The sequence below is a fragment of the Crinia signifera genome, chromosome 9, assembly GCF_055691185.1.
Source record: "Crinia signifera chromosome 9, ASM5569118v1, whole genome shotgun sequence".
Classification (NCBI taxonomy): domain Eukaryota; kingdom Metazoa; phylum Chordata; class Amphibia; order Anura; family Myobatrachidae; genus Crinia; species Crinia signifera.
In genome coordinates this window covers 73,439,943-73,458,542 of record NC_139225.1, presented here as the reverse complement: position 1 = coordinate 73,458,542, position 18,600 = coordinate 73,439,943, and the positions used below count along the sequence as shown (strand labels likewise).

The 18,600-nt window shown below is 42.0% G+C and overlaps 1 protein-coding gene across 1 annotated transcript in view; it reads left to right on the top strand.

Moving 5' to 3' along the window:
• ATP7A (ATPase copper transporting alpha) overlaps positions 1-18,600 on the top strand; it is a 109,570-nt gene that overhangs the window by 58,323 nt on the left and 32,647 nt on the right. Inside the window, exons 9-13 of the mRNA XM_083159233.1 lie at positions 4,558-4,777; positions 7,628-7,861; positions 11,961-12,052; positions 13,379-13,506; positions 14,139-14,293. Coding sequence (XP_083015359.1) covers positions 4,558-4,777; positions 7,628-7,861; positions 11,961-12,052; positions 13,379-13,506; positions 14,139-14,293 — 829 coding nt within the window. The remainder of the gene's footprint in view (positions 1-4,557; positions 4,778-7,627; positions 7,862-11,960; positions 12,053-13,378; positions 13,507-14,138; positions 14,294-18,600) is intronic.

The following is an 18,600-nucleotide window of genomic DNA, read 5'->3' as shown; positions in this document are numbered from 1 at the left end:
CCCCGCGGCGCCAGATAACACACATGCCCCCGCGGCGCCAGATAACACACATGCCCCCGCGGCGCCAGATAACACACATGCCCCCGCGGCGCCAGATAACACACATGCCCCCGCGGCGCCCGATAACACACATGCCCCTGCGGCGCCTCCGGCAGGGGGTTACTTCAGAGCGCTCTGCCCCCTCTCAATGCAGCCGCTCGCCTCCTCTAACCTGTCTTCCCACCTCTGCCCTCAGCCCTGCACTGTGCGGGTGCGCGGTGACGTCACCCGTGCACCTGCCCAATGCACTACTGGGAACTCTGAAGCCAGGAGAGTCTTCAGAAGAAAATGTGCAGTATTACCGCACATTTTCTTCTGCAGCCTCTCCTGGCTTCAGTATTTGGAAAGAGGCTTTGCCCTTGATCCCGCGGGCCACAAAAGTAGGCGGCTGGGGCGAGTTTGACATGCCTGCTCTAGAATGTTTTAGATTTTCCATTTTAAGGTCCCCATACACTAGGGCAACTTCTCCGAGGGTATGTGTCTGCATACAATACACCGTTGGCAGTCCTTTTGCGTAATTTGGGGGAAATTTACTATGATGGGAATTCTATTTCACATGGGATATTGCCATGGGCAACCACGCAGAATGTACTTCTCATTTACTTAACACCTTCTAGAAGATAATAAATATTATCTGACTGGTTGCCCATATCAACATCCCATGTGAAATAGAACTTCCATCTTAGCAAATTTACTTAGGAGGTATCGTATGCAATCCTGCAGGAGGCTTGAAGATGCAATATAGTGATCGTACATCCTGTCTGATCTTCCGGCGCTACTGCAATGATCACGGGACTGTGCATCACATCGGACCAGATGTAAAACACATACAATTTTGACAATTTTCATTCAATTTGTCACGGTCACTGGAAATTGGAGTTGTAACGTGTATTGAAAACTGGCGCTAGAGTCAACAAGTGTTTATTGCTATTACTGTCCTAGTCTCAAGCTGCTCCATGGCTGTATACAATGCCTGATTAACCAATAGGCTGATTAGGGTGCCAGGGGTGGGGGTGGTGCTTGTCTGGGTGCTTTCAGGTGACAGCCGAGGAATACAATTAAGGCCTACTTTATTTCATGCTGGTTAGCCATCACCCGTCCCGATGTATTGTGGGAGGTAAAGTTATCATGTGATTGCCAGATGGCCGTGCCAATGTAGCTAACTGATGGAACCATTACTTAAGGTACGTTGTACTACAGTGCCAGCTGGGCAGCCTAAAGCCAATGTCTCCTTCACATACATTACATCATACATGCCAGTTGAATACCATTCGTTACATGCACATAGGCCGTATTGCTGGTGAGTCCCTCTGCGCCCATACACCCATTACAAGGGTAGCTACATGTGTATTAGCCTAAGGCACCTGGAACCTTTAATCAGGCCCTGGCTGTATAGAGCCGTGTTTGTATCCATAACACAACTGTTCCCTTTTGTCTAAGATAATATGTAAACATAGTGTCTTTGTTATGAATTACATTGGTATGAATTGCATGGTCGTTGAAATGTAGTGCTAAATTAGGATTGGTGATGATTGTGCCATATTTGGGGAGGAGGTGTAACTGCAGAGCCTTTATACACTGCCTGTGTTACTACCAGGATTGTTAGAGATAAACCCTTGGCTGGCTAGACCATTGCAGGCAACTTTAATGATTAATCACTATGGAGTGTGTTTAAAAGTTTTTTTTAATTACTTTTTTATTTTGTTAAGGTAATGATTGTATGCTTTAGGATTTTGATGAAATATTCACTCTTAAAACACTTGTATTATTGACAAACATCTGCATTAATTACCACAGTATTATTTTTTACACTATTCCTTAGTATGGGGGTTATTCATTATGTGCTGATATTTCCCGTTAATGACAGCAGTGAAGGTTGTCAGATCCAATATTTTTTAATACCGTGTTCTCACTGCGAGTGAGAAAGACACGGCTTTTACCCGGCATTAAAATGCTGGGGACTGACACGCTGGACCCCCGTTCTCACTGAAAGGCAAATTCCCGGGTGAAGAAGTTCTACCCAGGAATTTGCCTTTAAACACGGGTTTTTCGGCAGTGTGAACGGGTCAACCCGTGTCTGCATATCCGGATCTCAGACACAGGTTAAAAGAAGGGTTTTACCTGTGTATGAAATCCGGATATGCGACCCGTTCACACTGCCAAAAATCCCGTGTTAAAAGGAAAATTCCCGGGTCTACATGCTAGACCCGGGAATTTGGCTGCAGTGAGAACGGGGTATAAGTCAGATCTGTTTTGTCGGAAACGGCCGAGGATTGTCGCATTCACTGCCTTTTCTTTGAAAATCCGCTGCCGTTTTCACCAATCTACTGACTTTTTGACACTCGATAGCCGGAACATTTGATTCCGACTGTCGGGACGTTCCAACAGTTGGAATTCCAGATTGAATATCCCCTAATGTCCGGTCTCTTATAAATATCACCCAAATTATTGAAAACTCAAACTGCATTGGTTAATATAATATTGCTAAATTTCTGCATTTATCGCATGAAATCCTAACGGTATTTAAATGCATTCACCTGCTAAATTACACCAAACCATAAAGAAAATGATAGCACTAAGTAACCATAGAAATCCATTTAAACCCAGGCATAGGTGTCATATATGTTAGTCTTTTTTCTTTGAGTGCAGTCAGATTGCCATTATTATTTAATGAATTAAAGTCTAGCCATGACATCTAGTTGATATACAATACCGCATTTATGAATGATCAGTTCCAAATGGTAATCCGTTAATGCTGCTAAAATACCGTGCCATGTCACTAATCCTTTGTTTGTTCTGGCTCCTGTGATAACTTTTAGGTGCTTGGTATATAAATAAAGGCGTTTTATATGTAAGACAGTGTCTTTCCTCTTTCCAGTGCCTGCAAGAATGTAATAATACATATCTTTTTAATATAGTTTTTTCTGCTGTTTTCTGATGCTTTTCTTTGCACCAGGTCATCAGAAGAATATTTACGGTTTCTTCGTCAAGTTCTATACACTTCCTTCCCGTATAAATATATATCTAAATGGGTCAGATTCAGTGGATATCAGCATAGAAATATGTTAAATGAAAAATCTTTGGAATGGATGGTTAAAATTCAGCAGAATGGATGGTTTGTCTCTATGCAAAGGAAAATGGCAGCCACCTAGAGTGCAAGTTGTTCCTTGCATGCACCGTATAGAGATGAGCAGGAGAACATTCTATGCTGCTATTACTGTAACTGGCCAGAATGAGCACAGGCCGATGGCGCACCACCAACAATGGAATCCCTCCTGTGATTCAGATGGGGTGTTTAAAAAAAAAAAAAAAAAAAACTGCTTCAAAACTATAATTCTGCCAACGTTTCTAAATATCTATAACAACCAACAAAGGCCGCGCTAGTGGAAATATGTAACAGATTATTATTTTTTAATCTCTAGTCAGAAGCAGGGAGCAGTATAACTAGGCATTAGATATGCTCAGGGAATAAAATACACATTGCTTACAGATTAACTCATCCCGGACGCCTGTATCTCAGATTTCCACTATACATTTATCTTCGTAATAAAAGAAGGTGCAGATCTTCACATTATTTATTAGAATACAGGTCAAATCAAGTCTGTGTTATTCACATGTACAGTACAACATGTATGTACCACATACCTGTAAATTACCCGGGTCGGACCTGTGTTGCTGGGCAGTGTAAACGGATAACCCGGGTCACGCGATCTGGGTCCCGTTTATCCTATAGGAAGGGAATAGCGTCAGCTCGAAGTGCTGCCTCCTCCCCCCGCAGTGACCCGCCCTCCCGATGACATCTTATTGTCGGGTCGCTGGGGGAGCTTCACCTCACAAATGCCGGGACAGACTTATGTCCGAATCCCAGGTGCGACGTGGCATTTGCGTTGTGAAAGCGGTATTATAGAAAGTAGTAACCTAAAATGAACCTGTACCAAATTTGTATTATAATGTGATTTTGTGATTATTACAATCCAGAATTCTTTAATTGTTTATTGATCTTTGAATTGATAGTTGTTAAAATGCATAAAATAAAAATATGAGAAACCATAGATGTAATGCATAGATACAACTTTCATTAAAGCTTGCATGTACTTTATAAATATTTTTACTGTATAAGGTAGTTCTCTGTGTGTATGAGGCTGTAAACACAGTTGGTTTCCATAAGAGAAACCCCATGTAAAGGTTCTAGATCAGGGGTGGCCAAACCTGTCCTCAAGATCTACCAACGGTGCATGTTTTCCAGGCAACCTGTGGACCTATAGTAGGAATGAATGCAACAGGTTTGAAAATGTGACCGTTAGTATTGACTACAGCTGTGCACCAACTAGGTGATCTGGAAAACATGGACCGTTGGTAGATCTCAAGGACCGGTTTTAGATGGATGCAGCTGTCCTGGAGCCCTGTTACATAGAGGCCCTGGCAGTATGGGCTGGATGCACGGGATCTGAGAGCATACATTTCAATAAGACATACTGTACTGTAAGAATGTCCTTAATGTATTCTTCTGTTGTCAAGGTGGAAACAGTCCTTCCTCATTAGTCTGATCTTCTGTATTCCCGTAATGGGACTAATGATCTACATGATGTTCATGGACAGTGATCAGATGGCTCACCATCACAATATGACCATGGATGACATAACCATGTACCATCCTACAATGGTCTTGGAATATCAGGTCATGCCAGGCCTGTCCATCATGAACCTGCTGTCTTTCCTGTTGTGTATTCCTGTGCAGGTAAATATACAGATAGTGTTAAGGATGTGAGACTAACACCCATGTATGACACTACTTATATAACCTCATAGTTTCCACTGTTCAAAAACACACATGATCTTCTATTCATTAATAGCAATAGAATGGCTCCTTGATTGTAAAATAAAAAGTAATTCAAATCGGAATGGGATCATTCGTCAGACTGCATTTAGGTCTACAGTCATTAGGTCGACCCCACTAGGTCGACTGGCAGGAAGGTCGACCTGACTTAAGGTCGACATGGGCCAAGGTCGACATGACTTAAGGTCGAATTTGCATAAAGGTCGACATGAGGAAGGTCGACTGGTCATAAGGTCGACATGGGTTTTTCACTGTTTTTTGATCCGAATGTCGACACAGTCGACATGGACACAGTTGGCAATGAGAATCGGACCCTCGCATCGCTCGCTTCGCTCGCAATGCTTCGGGCATGGTGCCTCGCTGCGCTCGGCACACTATTTTATTCTCCCACCACGCCCTAGTGGATGGTAGGGAATGAAATACCGCCTGTCGGCACATGTCGGCTCAAAAAACAGTGAAAAACCCATGTCGACCTTATGACCAGTCGACCTTCCTCATGTCGACCTTTATGCAAATTCAACCTTAAGTCATGTCGACCTTGGCCCATGTCGACCTTAAGTCAGGTCGACCTTCCTGCCAGTCGACCTAGTGGGGTCGACCTAATGACTGTAGACCTAAATGCAGTCTGACGAATGACCGCATCCCTTCAAATCAGTTTGATGTGTCTGGCTCTGATCTTTACCCATTCTTGTGTATTATATAATTATGGGGCGAGAGACTTCATTCCTGTGGGGGAGTGTGTACTAACCGCAGAGGGTATTGGATAATAAGTGATTGTCAGTATGTCTGTGTGACACCTTGTTTAGTTAGATATAATCGGTTTAATCACCTGCGTTAGCCAATAAGTATTTCACTTCCATTTTCTCACAATAGCAATGCATCATTAACCGTCTGTCCCCTTTCATCTCATTAGTAGGGAACGATATGAGCAGAGTTCAGCTCTGTAGATTACACACATTGTTTCATGTTACAGTAGAAGTATGCCTGACATTAAATAACACCACCCAAACCTCACGTAATATTGTCTGAGTTAAGCAGCCGTGCAGGTTGCCGGCCAAACTATGACGTTTTTGTTATTTTTAAGGCATCATTGTTTACAAAAGCAAACGCCATGCCTTGTAATTCATTGCTCTGTTAAAAAATGTCCAAGTTCATTCAGCCGACAACCCGCACAGCTGATGAACTCAGACGCTATTTCATCGAGCCCAAAGTTTTATTTGCTCCTTCATTGAAAGGAGATGCATACCCACACAGCCGTTAAGTACTGCAGTATTCACAAGAAGTAGGGCATTATGTAAGAGCTAGACATGTGCTTTCTACATGTGCCTCCATTACCTACATATTCAGCATTCCTGTCACCTGATGTACCCACCAGTCCTGCAGTCAGCCATTCAGCAATCTTCTGAACAATTTGGCACCATTATAGGGATTCGGGAAGTATTGCTTGTATAGCCCATGATGCATACCTTGTAATTATACCTCTTCAAAGCTTCATGGGTGACTGACTCATCATGGGTGACTCAGTCATGTTTGAGGTGCTATGCTTGTTACATTGTGAACAGCTGAAATGACAATCGATTGGCCAATTTCCAGATATGAAGATGCAATCTTTAGATGGAAAAAATCTGCCAATCACTGAAATAAATCTGTAATGTGTGGGCAAGTCAAATAGATTGTAAAATCCATTTATCTGGCCAAAAAATCCCTGGATCTGTAAATCCATAAATTGTGATTGCTGATGTATGGGGCCCTTTAATAGATGAAGAAGACGAATTGGGAATGCCCACACATCTAAAAAAGATCCACAGATAATACCAGATTATTAAGCATGTTTAAAAATCGGATTAAGCAATCGATTGGCGATTTTGATTGGGATTGCCAAAAGGGGGAGCCCACACATCTAAAATTAATTGTGGCAATCATCTCCATATCTGAAAATTGTCACAATTAATTGCTGATGTATGGGGCCCTTAATCCATGTGCAGAGCCACCTAGTTCAGCAACTTTGTATGCTTTTTACTTTATCCCAATGGATAGTGCAGGAGTTCAACATTGGACAGCAGCGCTTCGCATCCCTAGACTACCACCATTCTGAGGTGGCGGTTGCCCATTGTAGCCTATGGGCTACGGATCGCACTGTGGTCAGCGGGGTTGGCGAGGGGGGTCAATGATAACCGTGCATGTGCAAACACCCCGGCGCCCGGCTCAGCACATTACAGGGATGTCCTGTCCCTGCGCGTCAGGGATATGATACATCCCGCCGATAGGATTGCGGTAATATTCCGCCCAGATCGCATTGTAAATGCGATCCTTGATAAATGGGCCCCTTAACCTTCAATGTGCATGAAAACATTTTTCCAATTTATGCGGGTGGCGCCCAACTTGTAGAACCTCCCCCGAGGGTGGTCTTTCTTAAGCAGCATAATGAATTCTAGTAGTATGGGAATCCCAGGTTGCCTAACAGTATGTCTGCCAACATACCCTTTTGGCCTTGTTCCAGGACACCATTCGCCGATACCTGAGCATTAGCATCCAGTTAGAGTCGAAGCGACCTTATCTCCTGTGAGTGCATGAGATATTTGTGAGTCTGTGTTTTTATGCCTTCAGTTTTATCATGGAGTAAAAAGTGTGTATCGTTAGTTTTAGCCATCCTTCCTGTATACATGGGTTTGTTGTTCCACCCGGACATTTGATAAAAGCTTACAATGATTTAATCATTAATTTCCTGTAACTAATTCTGGTTCCTGTTAGTTTTTAGGTGGCTGGTACTTCTACATTCAAGCATACAAAGCACTGAAGCATAAAACTGCAAATATGGATGTCCTTATAGTTCTGGCCACCTCTATTGCTTTTATTTATTCGCTGGTTATCCTTCTGGTTGCAATGTGTGAAAAAGCCACAGTGAACCCCATTACATTTTTTGACACCCCACCAATGCTGTTTGTATTTATTGCACTGGGCAGGTGGCTAGAGCATGTTGCCAAGGTAAGCACAGAGCCTATATTTACCAATCCATGTTGTATTCTCAATGAAACTGCTGTGTGAAAACTAAATAGACAGAACTATTAGTAGTAAGGCATGGTAAACGTTAAGCCATTATATAATCTGTAACAGACAAACAATATATTGTCCCATCCGTCGGCTGATGTATCTATGAATTACTTTGTTCACTGACTTATTACAGTGCATCGGCAGTTTATCAGGCAGATACTAATATATCTTGCAGATATATTGTTATATCTGCCTGTGTGTGTATAGGATATCAACCAACTAATTTGCCAACTGCAGATAATTTGCAGATGAAGATAACGTTGCTACCGGTTCCTGTGGCCAAGCATTTTGGGTGGCGGATTTGCAAGTGAGCATACTCAAAAAGTTTGTGCAGAACACTTATCTAATAGTTGGATCTCTTTGCCCTGTCCATTGTTCAGATGTGTACCTAGCATTACTTAGACCTTTCCTAGAACAAACAGGAATCATTATACATAGGATTGCCCTTTTTACATGTCTGCCAGTACTGGTAATGCTTGGACATATACACAAGAGCTAAAAATGCATAAGCGTTGGCCATTGAATACCTTTTAGTTAATGATCTGAATCTATATCAGTTAGCAAGTATTCAAAATCAGTAAGGGGTCACAGAGGGCATGTAGGGACCTATTTATTTATTAACAGTTTCTTATATAGCACATACATATTCTGCAGCACTTTACAGAGAGTATTTGAACATTCACATCAGTCTCTGCCCTTTGGAGCTTACAATCTATATTCCCTACCACATGTACACGCACACACATTCTAGAGTTAATTTTTGTTAGGAGCCAAATAACCTACCAGTATATTTTTGGATTGTGGGAGGAAACCCACGCAAGTACGGGGAGAATATACAAACTCTGCACAGTTAGGGCCATGGTGGGAATCAAACCCATGACCTCAATGCTGTGAGGCAGTAATGCTAACCATTACACCATCCGTACCCATGCAGTATGATTTGCAGTTAGCATCTGAGGAACAAGTTTGTCAATACTTATTAAAAATTGACCCTTTTGTTTAATATAGAAAATATAGTGTATAGAAACTGAACTTTGTTTAGACTGTGGGCAAAGCACTTAGGGCCTTATTCTAGTTCACTCTTTCTGACAAAATCCTTCTTAGATGGACAAAACCATGTGTACTAAAGGGGGGCAGGTTTTTTAACCACATGCGATTGCTCAAATGCAATCAGCGTGGGGACTGGAGCGGGGACCAGAGCTGGCGGCGGCAGAGGACAGGAGCGCTGGCGGGGACCAGAGCTGGTGGTGGCAGAGGACAGGAGCGGTGGAGGAGGACCGGAGCGCTGGCTGGGAGCCGGGTACATACCTGGCTGGGAGCCGGGTACATACCTGGCTGGGGACCGGAGCTGTCAGGTGGCATGACTCAGCAGTGTCAGCATATGACTTTGAAACACTGGATGGCCCTCTGATTGGCTGAGGCCGCTGAAAGAGAGCTCTCTCAGCCAATCAGCGGCTGCCTGAATGTGATGGGTCCGTCCAGTGTTTCAAAGTCCTGCTGAGTCCCGCCGCCTGCCTGACAGCTCCACCGCTCTGGTCCCCAGCCAGGTACGTACCCCGCTCCCCGCCAGCGCTCCACACAGCCACTTCCAGCACCCGATGTCTGGCATGTGACATCGGGTGCTGGACAAAGCATTCTGGCATACAAAAAAATGGGATATATAATCAATGGCGCAAAAAGAGATGATACTTAGATTTCTTAAGTTCAGGCTTTTTCCTCTTGTAAGGTGTTACTCTCGGATGGGTAAGGTTCACCAGGTCAGGGTGTTGTGTGAGGAAAAAAATACAAAAATAAAAATTACAATTGAATATTTGTGTGTGTCCTTTGTTATGAACACTCTAAGAAATAGGTGCTCTAATTATTTAGAGAAACTGGGTCACTCCGGGCTTACCAGAACTCACGTGGGTAGATGATGGTTTCCCTCTTATAATGGTTTCTTTTATCCCGGAGAGGCTCAGTCTCAGTGTGAATATCTCTCCAAATACTTGTGAGAAGATCGAAGGGCTTTTTCAGCCGTGCTCAAAAAAAAGAGAATTGATGTCTGAGACTCTATTTCAGTGGTAAAATTAGATATATGTGAGAGCTGTACAGAACACAATGAGTTGTGACAGCGTACCTCACTTACATAAGTGATTAAGAAGAAACATATGTAAAGGTTTATTTTCCTTAAATGGAGGAGACGCGTACCCCTACTCACGGTGTTATGGGGAGTTTTCAAACCTATAAAGGTTTCTTTCTCCCATATGTTCTTCGTTAATATAGTGTTCTGGGTAGTGTCCACTGTTTTAGTGCTCCCAGGTGTATGGGGAATATAAGAAAATAACACCAATGTGATTAAGATATGTTGAGTGGGTGATATTTTATATGGAGTTAACACCCTGAAATTCGATGGCGTACCTTACTCACCCCTTAAAGTGGGGGCACAAAGCCCGTAGCGGTTTCTTTATAGATATATCCCAATATTGCTTTGTGTAAAACCAGGAGGCCAATATAGGTAAAAAATTCCAAAAAGACTTTAATCCATAAAAACACTTAACATAAGTCCCATGGGCAGGTCATGAGGACACATGACAAAACATCCAAAGAAAAAACAATTTCCAAGAACCAAATAATAAAAAGCCAAAAAAAAATAAAAAAATGACATGATATACATACATCCGAGGTGGTGGCTGTTCACTATCCTCTGGCAGGATCTACGCATTTCGGTCGTAATGACCTTTATCACATCTTGATAAAGGTCATTACGACCGAAACGCGTAGATCCTGCCAGAGGATAGTGAACAGCCACCACCTCAGATGTATGTATATCATGTCATTTTTTTAATTGTTTTTGGCTTTTTATTTTTTGGTTCTTGGACATTGTTTTTTCTTTGGATGTTTCGTCATGTGTCCTCATGACCTGCCCATGGGACTTATGTTAAGTGTTTTTATGGATTAAAGTCTTTTTGGAATTTTTTACCTATATTGGCCTCCTGGTTTTACACAAAGCAATATTGGGATATATCTATAAAGAAACCGCTACGGGCTTTGTGCCCCCACTTTAAGGGGTGAGTAAGGTACGCCATCGAATTTCAGGGTGTTAACTCCATATAAAATATCACCCACTCAACATATCTTAATCACATTGGTGTTATTTTCTTATATTCCCCATACACCTGGGAGCACTAAAACAGTGGACACTACCCAGAACACTATATTAATGAAGACCATATGGGAGAAAGAAACCTTTATAGGTTTGAAAACTCCTCATAACACCGTGAGTAGGGGTACGCTTCTCCTCCATTTAAGGAAAAGAAACCTTTACATATGTTTCTTCTTAATCACTTATGTAAGTGAGGTACGCTGTCACAACTCATTGTGTTCTGTACAGCTCTCACATATATCTAATTTTACCACTGAAATAGAGTCTCAGACATCAATTCTCTTTTTTTTGAGCACGGATGAAAAAGCCCTTCGATCTTCTAACAAGTATTTGGAGAGATATTCACACTGAGACTGAGCCTCTCCGGGATAAAAGAAACCTTTATAAGAGGGAAACCATCATCTACCCACGTGAGTTCTGGTACGCCCGGAGTGACCCAGTTTCTCTAAATAATTAGAGCACCTATTTCTTAGAGTGTTCATAACAAAGGACACACACAAATATTCAATTGTAATTTTTATTTTTGTATTTTTTCCTCACGCAACACCCTGACCTGGTGAACCTTACCCATCCGAGAGTAACACCTTACAAGAGGAAAAAGCCTGAACTTAAGAAATCTAAGTATCCTCTCTTTTTGCGCCATTGATTATATATCCCATTTTTTTGTATGTTATATTGTTGAAGTAAAGGTGTATCTTCAGGGATAGTGATCTTTAGGCAGCATTGCACCACGCACCTACTGTCATTTTGTCCTTCCAAAGCATTCTGGCAGCCTCATAGTAAATGAATCAGTAAAGTTAAACTGCAGAGTAGTTTGGGGCCTCTGTTGAGCCAATGTGGTGTGACTGGAATCTCTGTGTGATTCAACAACTTTATTTACATCTGTTTCAGAGCAAAACCTCAGAAGCTCTTTCTCGACTAATTTCTTTGCAAGCAACTGAAGCCACCATTGTAGTACTAGGACCTGATAACTCTGTGTTAAGGTAAATTATTGTTATACAGTATGCTGTATTTAAGTGAATACACACAAAGGTTTAATAGTTCAGGATCAACCTGTTTATTCACTGCTCTACAGTGCTGTTTTTTTTAGGTAGATCTATATAGATCAAGAGATGGACAGATCTATATTTATGTAAAGACTACGCTCAATAAATTCACTCAGACCAAATTGTTATACAACATATAAAGGCAGAATATGCTCCTTTCCTCAGGGATAAAAAAAAAAAACAATGTATAAAGAAAAAATACAAACCCTACAGTTATGGACCCTACACAGGGGCCGACTTTCAGACATTTTTTGAGCGATTTTACTAAATTGCTTAGACAATGCCTGAAACCGCATTTAAATCGCTGTGTGTGTGTGTAGGCCGAACAGTGATTTTAAATGCACCCAGGTTATTAATTCAATGGAGAACACTGCCCCTGACACCTTGCTCAACACACAGTGCGCTGCAGTGCTGTGTGCTGAGAGGGCCCAGCGTTCTTAGCGAAGTAGCTTCACTCAGAACGCCCATGTGTAAGGCCCATTAGACACGCCAAGGACTGGTATTCTGACATGTCTGAATGATGATATATAATTATTGTGTCCATCACCAAGACAACAGTAAACATAAAATCTATCTATAGGGGTGTACACACGGTGCGATTGCCTTTCTATTTGATCCCAAGTCGATCAGCATCGATTCGCAAGGAAAACTCATTCGATTTAGACTATATAGTACAGATCTGTACTATAGTCTTTCCTTCCCAGTCTATTATTCGATTCCGATGCCAAGCATTGGCAAGGATTGAAACAAAATTTTGCTTATAGAAGAAAATAGACCACATCAAACCGTGTGTACGTGGTATTCCATCTACATGTAAAATATTTCAATATGACAACAAAAAGGTCATATTTATTCAAATACAATGGGGTGTATTCAATGCTCTGAAGGCCAATTATGGTGGCAAGCAGTGCCGATAGCTGGTTCTTTTCAGCGAGGTGGAAACGGCAAATGTGCCCATTAAAGCGGCGGGGCTCACCACAAAATGCAACAGATTTTTTGCAAATCATTGAATACGGCGAGGGGGGTTCGACGATGGCTTTTCCATGGCAAAAAAAAAAGCCATTCTTTGCTGTACAACCCCCCCTTGCTGGCGCTCGCCCCCTGCATTGAATACACTTTAATGGTTTAATGTTTACTTTTCAAGGCTAAATAATGTAGCCAATATCATTGTTGGTGCAAATATAAAATTTGATAAGTTTTATATGGGCTTATTATTCCTTCAGCTATAATGGGTTACTTACAATTTGTGTTTTTATGTGACAGTGAAGAGCAGGTACATGTGGAATTGGTTCAACGAGGGGACATTGTGAAAGTGATGCCTGGTGGAAAATTTCCTGTGGATGGACGAGTAATTGAAGGCCACTCAATGGTGGACGAATCTCTTATTACAGGTACTCCTTATACACAGGGTTTCCTACTTTTCAATTATTCTCTTTGGGAGAAGCCCGGAGAGAAGACTTTTAGCAGCACTTCGGGGGGCGGGGTTTGAGCGTGATTTCATAAAGCCCCACTCCCAGGATGGCACATAACCCGATTTGCAGATCTTCATGGAGGGGGCGGGGCTAAAATTACGGGATTGTGACATTTTAGGCCCACCCCCTCCCCGGAGACTCGCAAATTGCAGTATTTAAACGCCGCTGTCGGGTGAAGGACGCTGTGATCAGGGGGTGGAGCGGGGGTCCCTCAGAAAACGGGAGCCTCCCAGCCAGTCTGGGAGGGTAGGCAACCCTGCTTATACAGTGATCAATGAAGGATATAGAGATGTGTGTTCAGTAAAAACACATTTAAAATGATTTGTTCTACATTGTTCTATGTATAACATATAAATATATAGCCTCATCATGGCATGAAGAGGTAAAATATTAATGTAAGTGGCATATTAATAGTCTTTCTATAATTGCTATTAAGATATGTTTATTCTTTCCTTAGCCTGTGATTGTAGTTGGAGAATTAATGACTGGCTGTCTGCACCAATTATTTGTTGTATTGTCGTACATTTACACACTATGCTTTTGTTATGCAGGGGAAGCCATGCCAGTAAATAAGAAACAAGGAAGCAGTGTTATTGCTGGTTCTATTAACCAAAATGGATCCCTACTCATTATTGCCACTCATGTTGGTTCCGACACCACTCTATCACAAATCGTTAAGCTTGTGGAAGAAGCACAAACATCTAAGGTAAGAGCGATTTATGTCACAGTAGGATTGGATTTTATTGTCCCTGTACATAATGAGAAATGGACTACAGTCCTAACAGTACTGTCCGTCCCCAGCATTAAAAGATATGTACATAGTGCAATTAAGCATATTGTGCTGAATGACTTATATGTGCTAAATGACAGGCTTAAGCACAATCACACCTGCGATGCACCCCGCGATTCTGTGTGCCGAGCGGGGCTTTGCTAATTTATAGACAAAGCCCCGCAATCCCTGCGAGCGATAGACACACACGGGACCGTGCATTGCCTTCGCTGCAGGCCATACACAAGGAGCGATCAGTGCTCCAGTCAGATCGCTTAGAAATGGGGCTGATATCTCCTCGCGTGTATGCCCCTTTACACTAATACAAAAAATCACCCACATGTGCTAAAGGAATCCAGTTCAGTTATTTTATTTCTGATGTGCTGAAGTGCTGTATGCTGGGGCAGGTGAGTTTGAAGAGAGTAATGGGCCCCATACATCAGCAATCACAATTTATGGATTTCCAGATCCAGGGATTTTTTGGCCAGATAAATGGATTTTACAATATCTGACTTTGCCCACACATTACAGATTTATTTCAGTGATCTGCAGATTTTTCCATCTAAAGATTGCATCTTCATATCTGGAAATTGCCCAATCGATTTGTCATTTCAGCTGTTCATAATGTAAATAGATGAAGACAAATTGGGACTGCCCACACACATATAAAAAAGATCCGCAGATAATAACAGATTATTAAGAATGTTTAAAAATCTGATTAAGCAATCGATTGGCGATTTTGATTGGGATTGCCAAAAGGGGGGAGCCCACACATCTAAAATTAATTGTGGCAATCATCTCCATATCTGAAAATTGTCACAATTAATTGCTGATGTATGGGGCCCTTAAGGCTTCTCAGTCTTCTCAGTGCAGCCTTCTCCATTCGGGTTCCCTCTCTGTCGGAAGCCACACAGCACTATAAAGTGTAGAGTATAGATCAATGCTACTCTGGGGAGGGCGGGGGTAAGCAAAAAATGGGTGGGAGCTAGAGTGTAGGCTCCCCTGGACTTGGGGGCCCGCAGGCACTTTACACACTGAACCCATTATAAATACACCACTGCAGTGGGATTGTGGCTCCATCTCTATTACGTGCAGCCGCACCCCACCAAGGAGACCTCCAATATGGGAGGTATGCTGAAGGTTCATGTACTAGATTTATAAGAAACAGATGCAAATGTGTAGAGGGTATGCAGTCAGAATGTTGACGTTTTTTATGTTGACACTAGGTTGACATAGATAATGTTGACATGATTAAATGTTGACTTTCAACATTGTTATAATGACATTTCCCGGTGATGTCACCCAGCACAGAACTGTTTATTGCTTGCTTAAGAAAGGGGGCTGTGGCCTGTGTTCATGAAACTTGAGCCCCTGGTGGTGTGCTGTTTGGGGATGTGACCACAATTCATGCCTCTTCTCATCCCGCTAAGGACTTTCCCAGCACTCACAGAGCTGTTGCTTAGCCCCCAGCCTCTCCTGTCACAGTAGATGACCAATGCTCCGTGACACCATTTTAGTGGGTGAGGCCAAAATATCAGATCCACTCACACCCCCTGGTGATGCCACCCACATTTATGTTTAGCGAGAGAATTTGTGTAAAAATACATTATCAACATTACATTGATAACATTACAACCATGTCCACTTTCTACCTATTGAATGCCAATATTGTGAATGTCAAAATAATGTAATACACCCAGATAGAGAGCTGGCTGAAGATAGAAGACCAAGGATAATATACTTATAAATGTAAAATGTTCATTTAGGTGTGGATCAAAGGGTCCACAGAAATTAGGTTAACCTGAAAGATCGGCATGCACAAGGTAGGCATATGGACAAAGAAAACAGTCAACATGCTCAAAAGGTCAACACTGGAAAGGTCAGCCAATCAAAAGGTTGACATGAGATTCTCACTTCTTTTTTATTTTGGTGTCAATATAACGTTAATTGAGCCCATACAGTGTACCGAATTGCTCTCCATGCTTTGAAGCCAGGTGCCGCAGTCCCCTACTACTATTAGGATGCGGTCATCTATTAGAATGAACTTAGGTCTACAGTCATTAGGTCGACCCCACTAGGTCAACTGACAGGAAGGTCGACCTGACTTAAGGTCGACTTGGGCCAAGGTCGACATGACTTAAGGTCGAATTTGCATAAAGGTCGACATGAGGAAGGTCGACTGGTCATAAGGTCGACATGGGTTTTTCACTGTTTTTTGAGCCGACATGTGCCGACAGGCGGTATTTCATGCCCTACCATCCACTAGGGCGTGGTGGGAGAATAAAATCGTGTGCCGAGCGCAGCGAGGCACCGTGCCCGAAGCATCGCGAGCGAAGCGAGGGTCCGATTCCCATTGCCAACTGTGTCCATGTCGACTGTGTCGACATTCAGATAAAAAAACAGTGAAAAACCCATGTCGACCTTATGACCAGTCGACCTTTATGCAAATTCGACCTTAAGTCATGTCGACCTTGGCCCATGTCGACCTTAAGTCAGGTCGACCTTCCTGCCAGTCGACCTAGTGGAGTCGACTTAATGACTGTAGACCTAAGTTCATTCTGACAGATGTCCCGATTCCCTACTATTGTATCTCATCCATTATCATGTCAACCCTGTTGACATATTGCCCATGTTGACATAATATCGACTGAAAGTTTGGATCCCAATCAAATGTGTACCACAGGAGTCCGTGTTGAGCGCTGTCCTCTTTACAGAAATAAATCTTTTTTTGTAGCTTACAATGTAAGATGCCCATATTTGTTGTGTAGTAGATAACGTACAGCAGTATGCTTTGCAATAAACAATGTAGCGAGCTGAGCTGTGACATGACACTGGATAGTGTAATGTAAATTCTTGTCATGTAATAACTAACCTACTTTAAGAGGAATGCAATTGGTGAAAACTGAAATACACAAGGCATGCTGCATGATAGAAAGCAGAGTGGCAGCACACTGTGCCAGGCAATAGGCAGTCAAGTCCAGGCATGCATAAACATGGGGACAAATGCAGGTGATGCAAACATAGTAATTGCATTGTCATCCTCTGTAAATATGGGGAAAAGTTCTGTGCACCACTTCCTAATAACATGTACATTCTATATAGCTCAATGACTGCCACCCAATTGAGAATGCCTCGACTAAATTATAAATATAATTAAATACGACCGGCTAGATATGACCTTAATAATATGCATAAATATATTTTACTATGCATACCAAGGTCCATATAGGAGTCAAGGAGTTATTGATTTGAAATGGCAGAAATGAGTCGTCATAGATTAGATTCACTTTATTGTCATTGCCCATGCACAAGTACAGGGCAACAAAATTTAGTTTTTTGCTTCCAATCAAGACATAGAATTTGACAATATAGTATTATTATTTATGGTATTATTATACAAGAAAAAATTTAATCGAAATTAGAAAAATGCAGAATTCAACATCAAGACAACTCTATGAAAGAAACTATTCCTCATTCTACTAGTTCTAGTCCTAAAACATCTAAAGCGTCTTCCAGAAGGCAACAATGTACAAAAGTTCTTGTGCTGGATGAGAGGAATCGTTTATACTACTGCAAGTGCGACGCAAACAGCAGGATTCTGTACTGCCGTGGTGATAGAGGTAGTGATTGTGAAGTGAAGGTAGATTGTGAAAATGAATTGGATGTCTTTCCTATGACAAATTAGTATCTATAGCTGTAGGTAAGAGAGCTAATTATTGATGCAATCCAGTTAAATTATCATATCTTTAGCTGTTTTCTCTTTGTTAGGATAAATTGACCTATTTAGTCACTGCCGTTGTTTTTGCCAGACGAAAAAAACATCAATGATTTGCCAATCCGTATTAAATCAATGGCATTTTCGCCCATGTCATTTCTCTTTTTTTTTTTTGGTCGATCCACATGGGCAAAAACAGTAAAAAATGGCTGTGAATTCTCCAACAGTGCAACACAAGTGGATTAGCGGCAAATTCGCCAATCCATGTGGATTACGCAAGTGCAGGAATTTTTGCCAAGGCACAGAGATTGAATAGGGCGAATCTAATTCACCCTAAAAACAGGTGAAAATTTCTGATTTTTCACCTGCCGAAAAAGCTTTCACAGATTGGATACCCCATGTGCCGACAGGCGGTATTTCATGTCCTACCATCCACTAGGGCGTGGAGGGGAATATAATGCCCTAGGTATAATATGTCAACATTTAGAATTTTGACGTGGTCATCTAGACACTGATGAAATGTCAACAT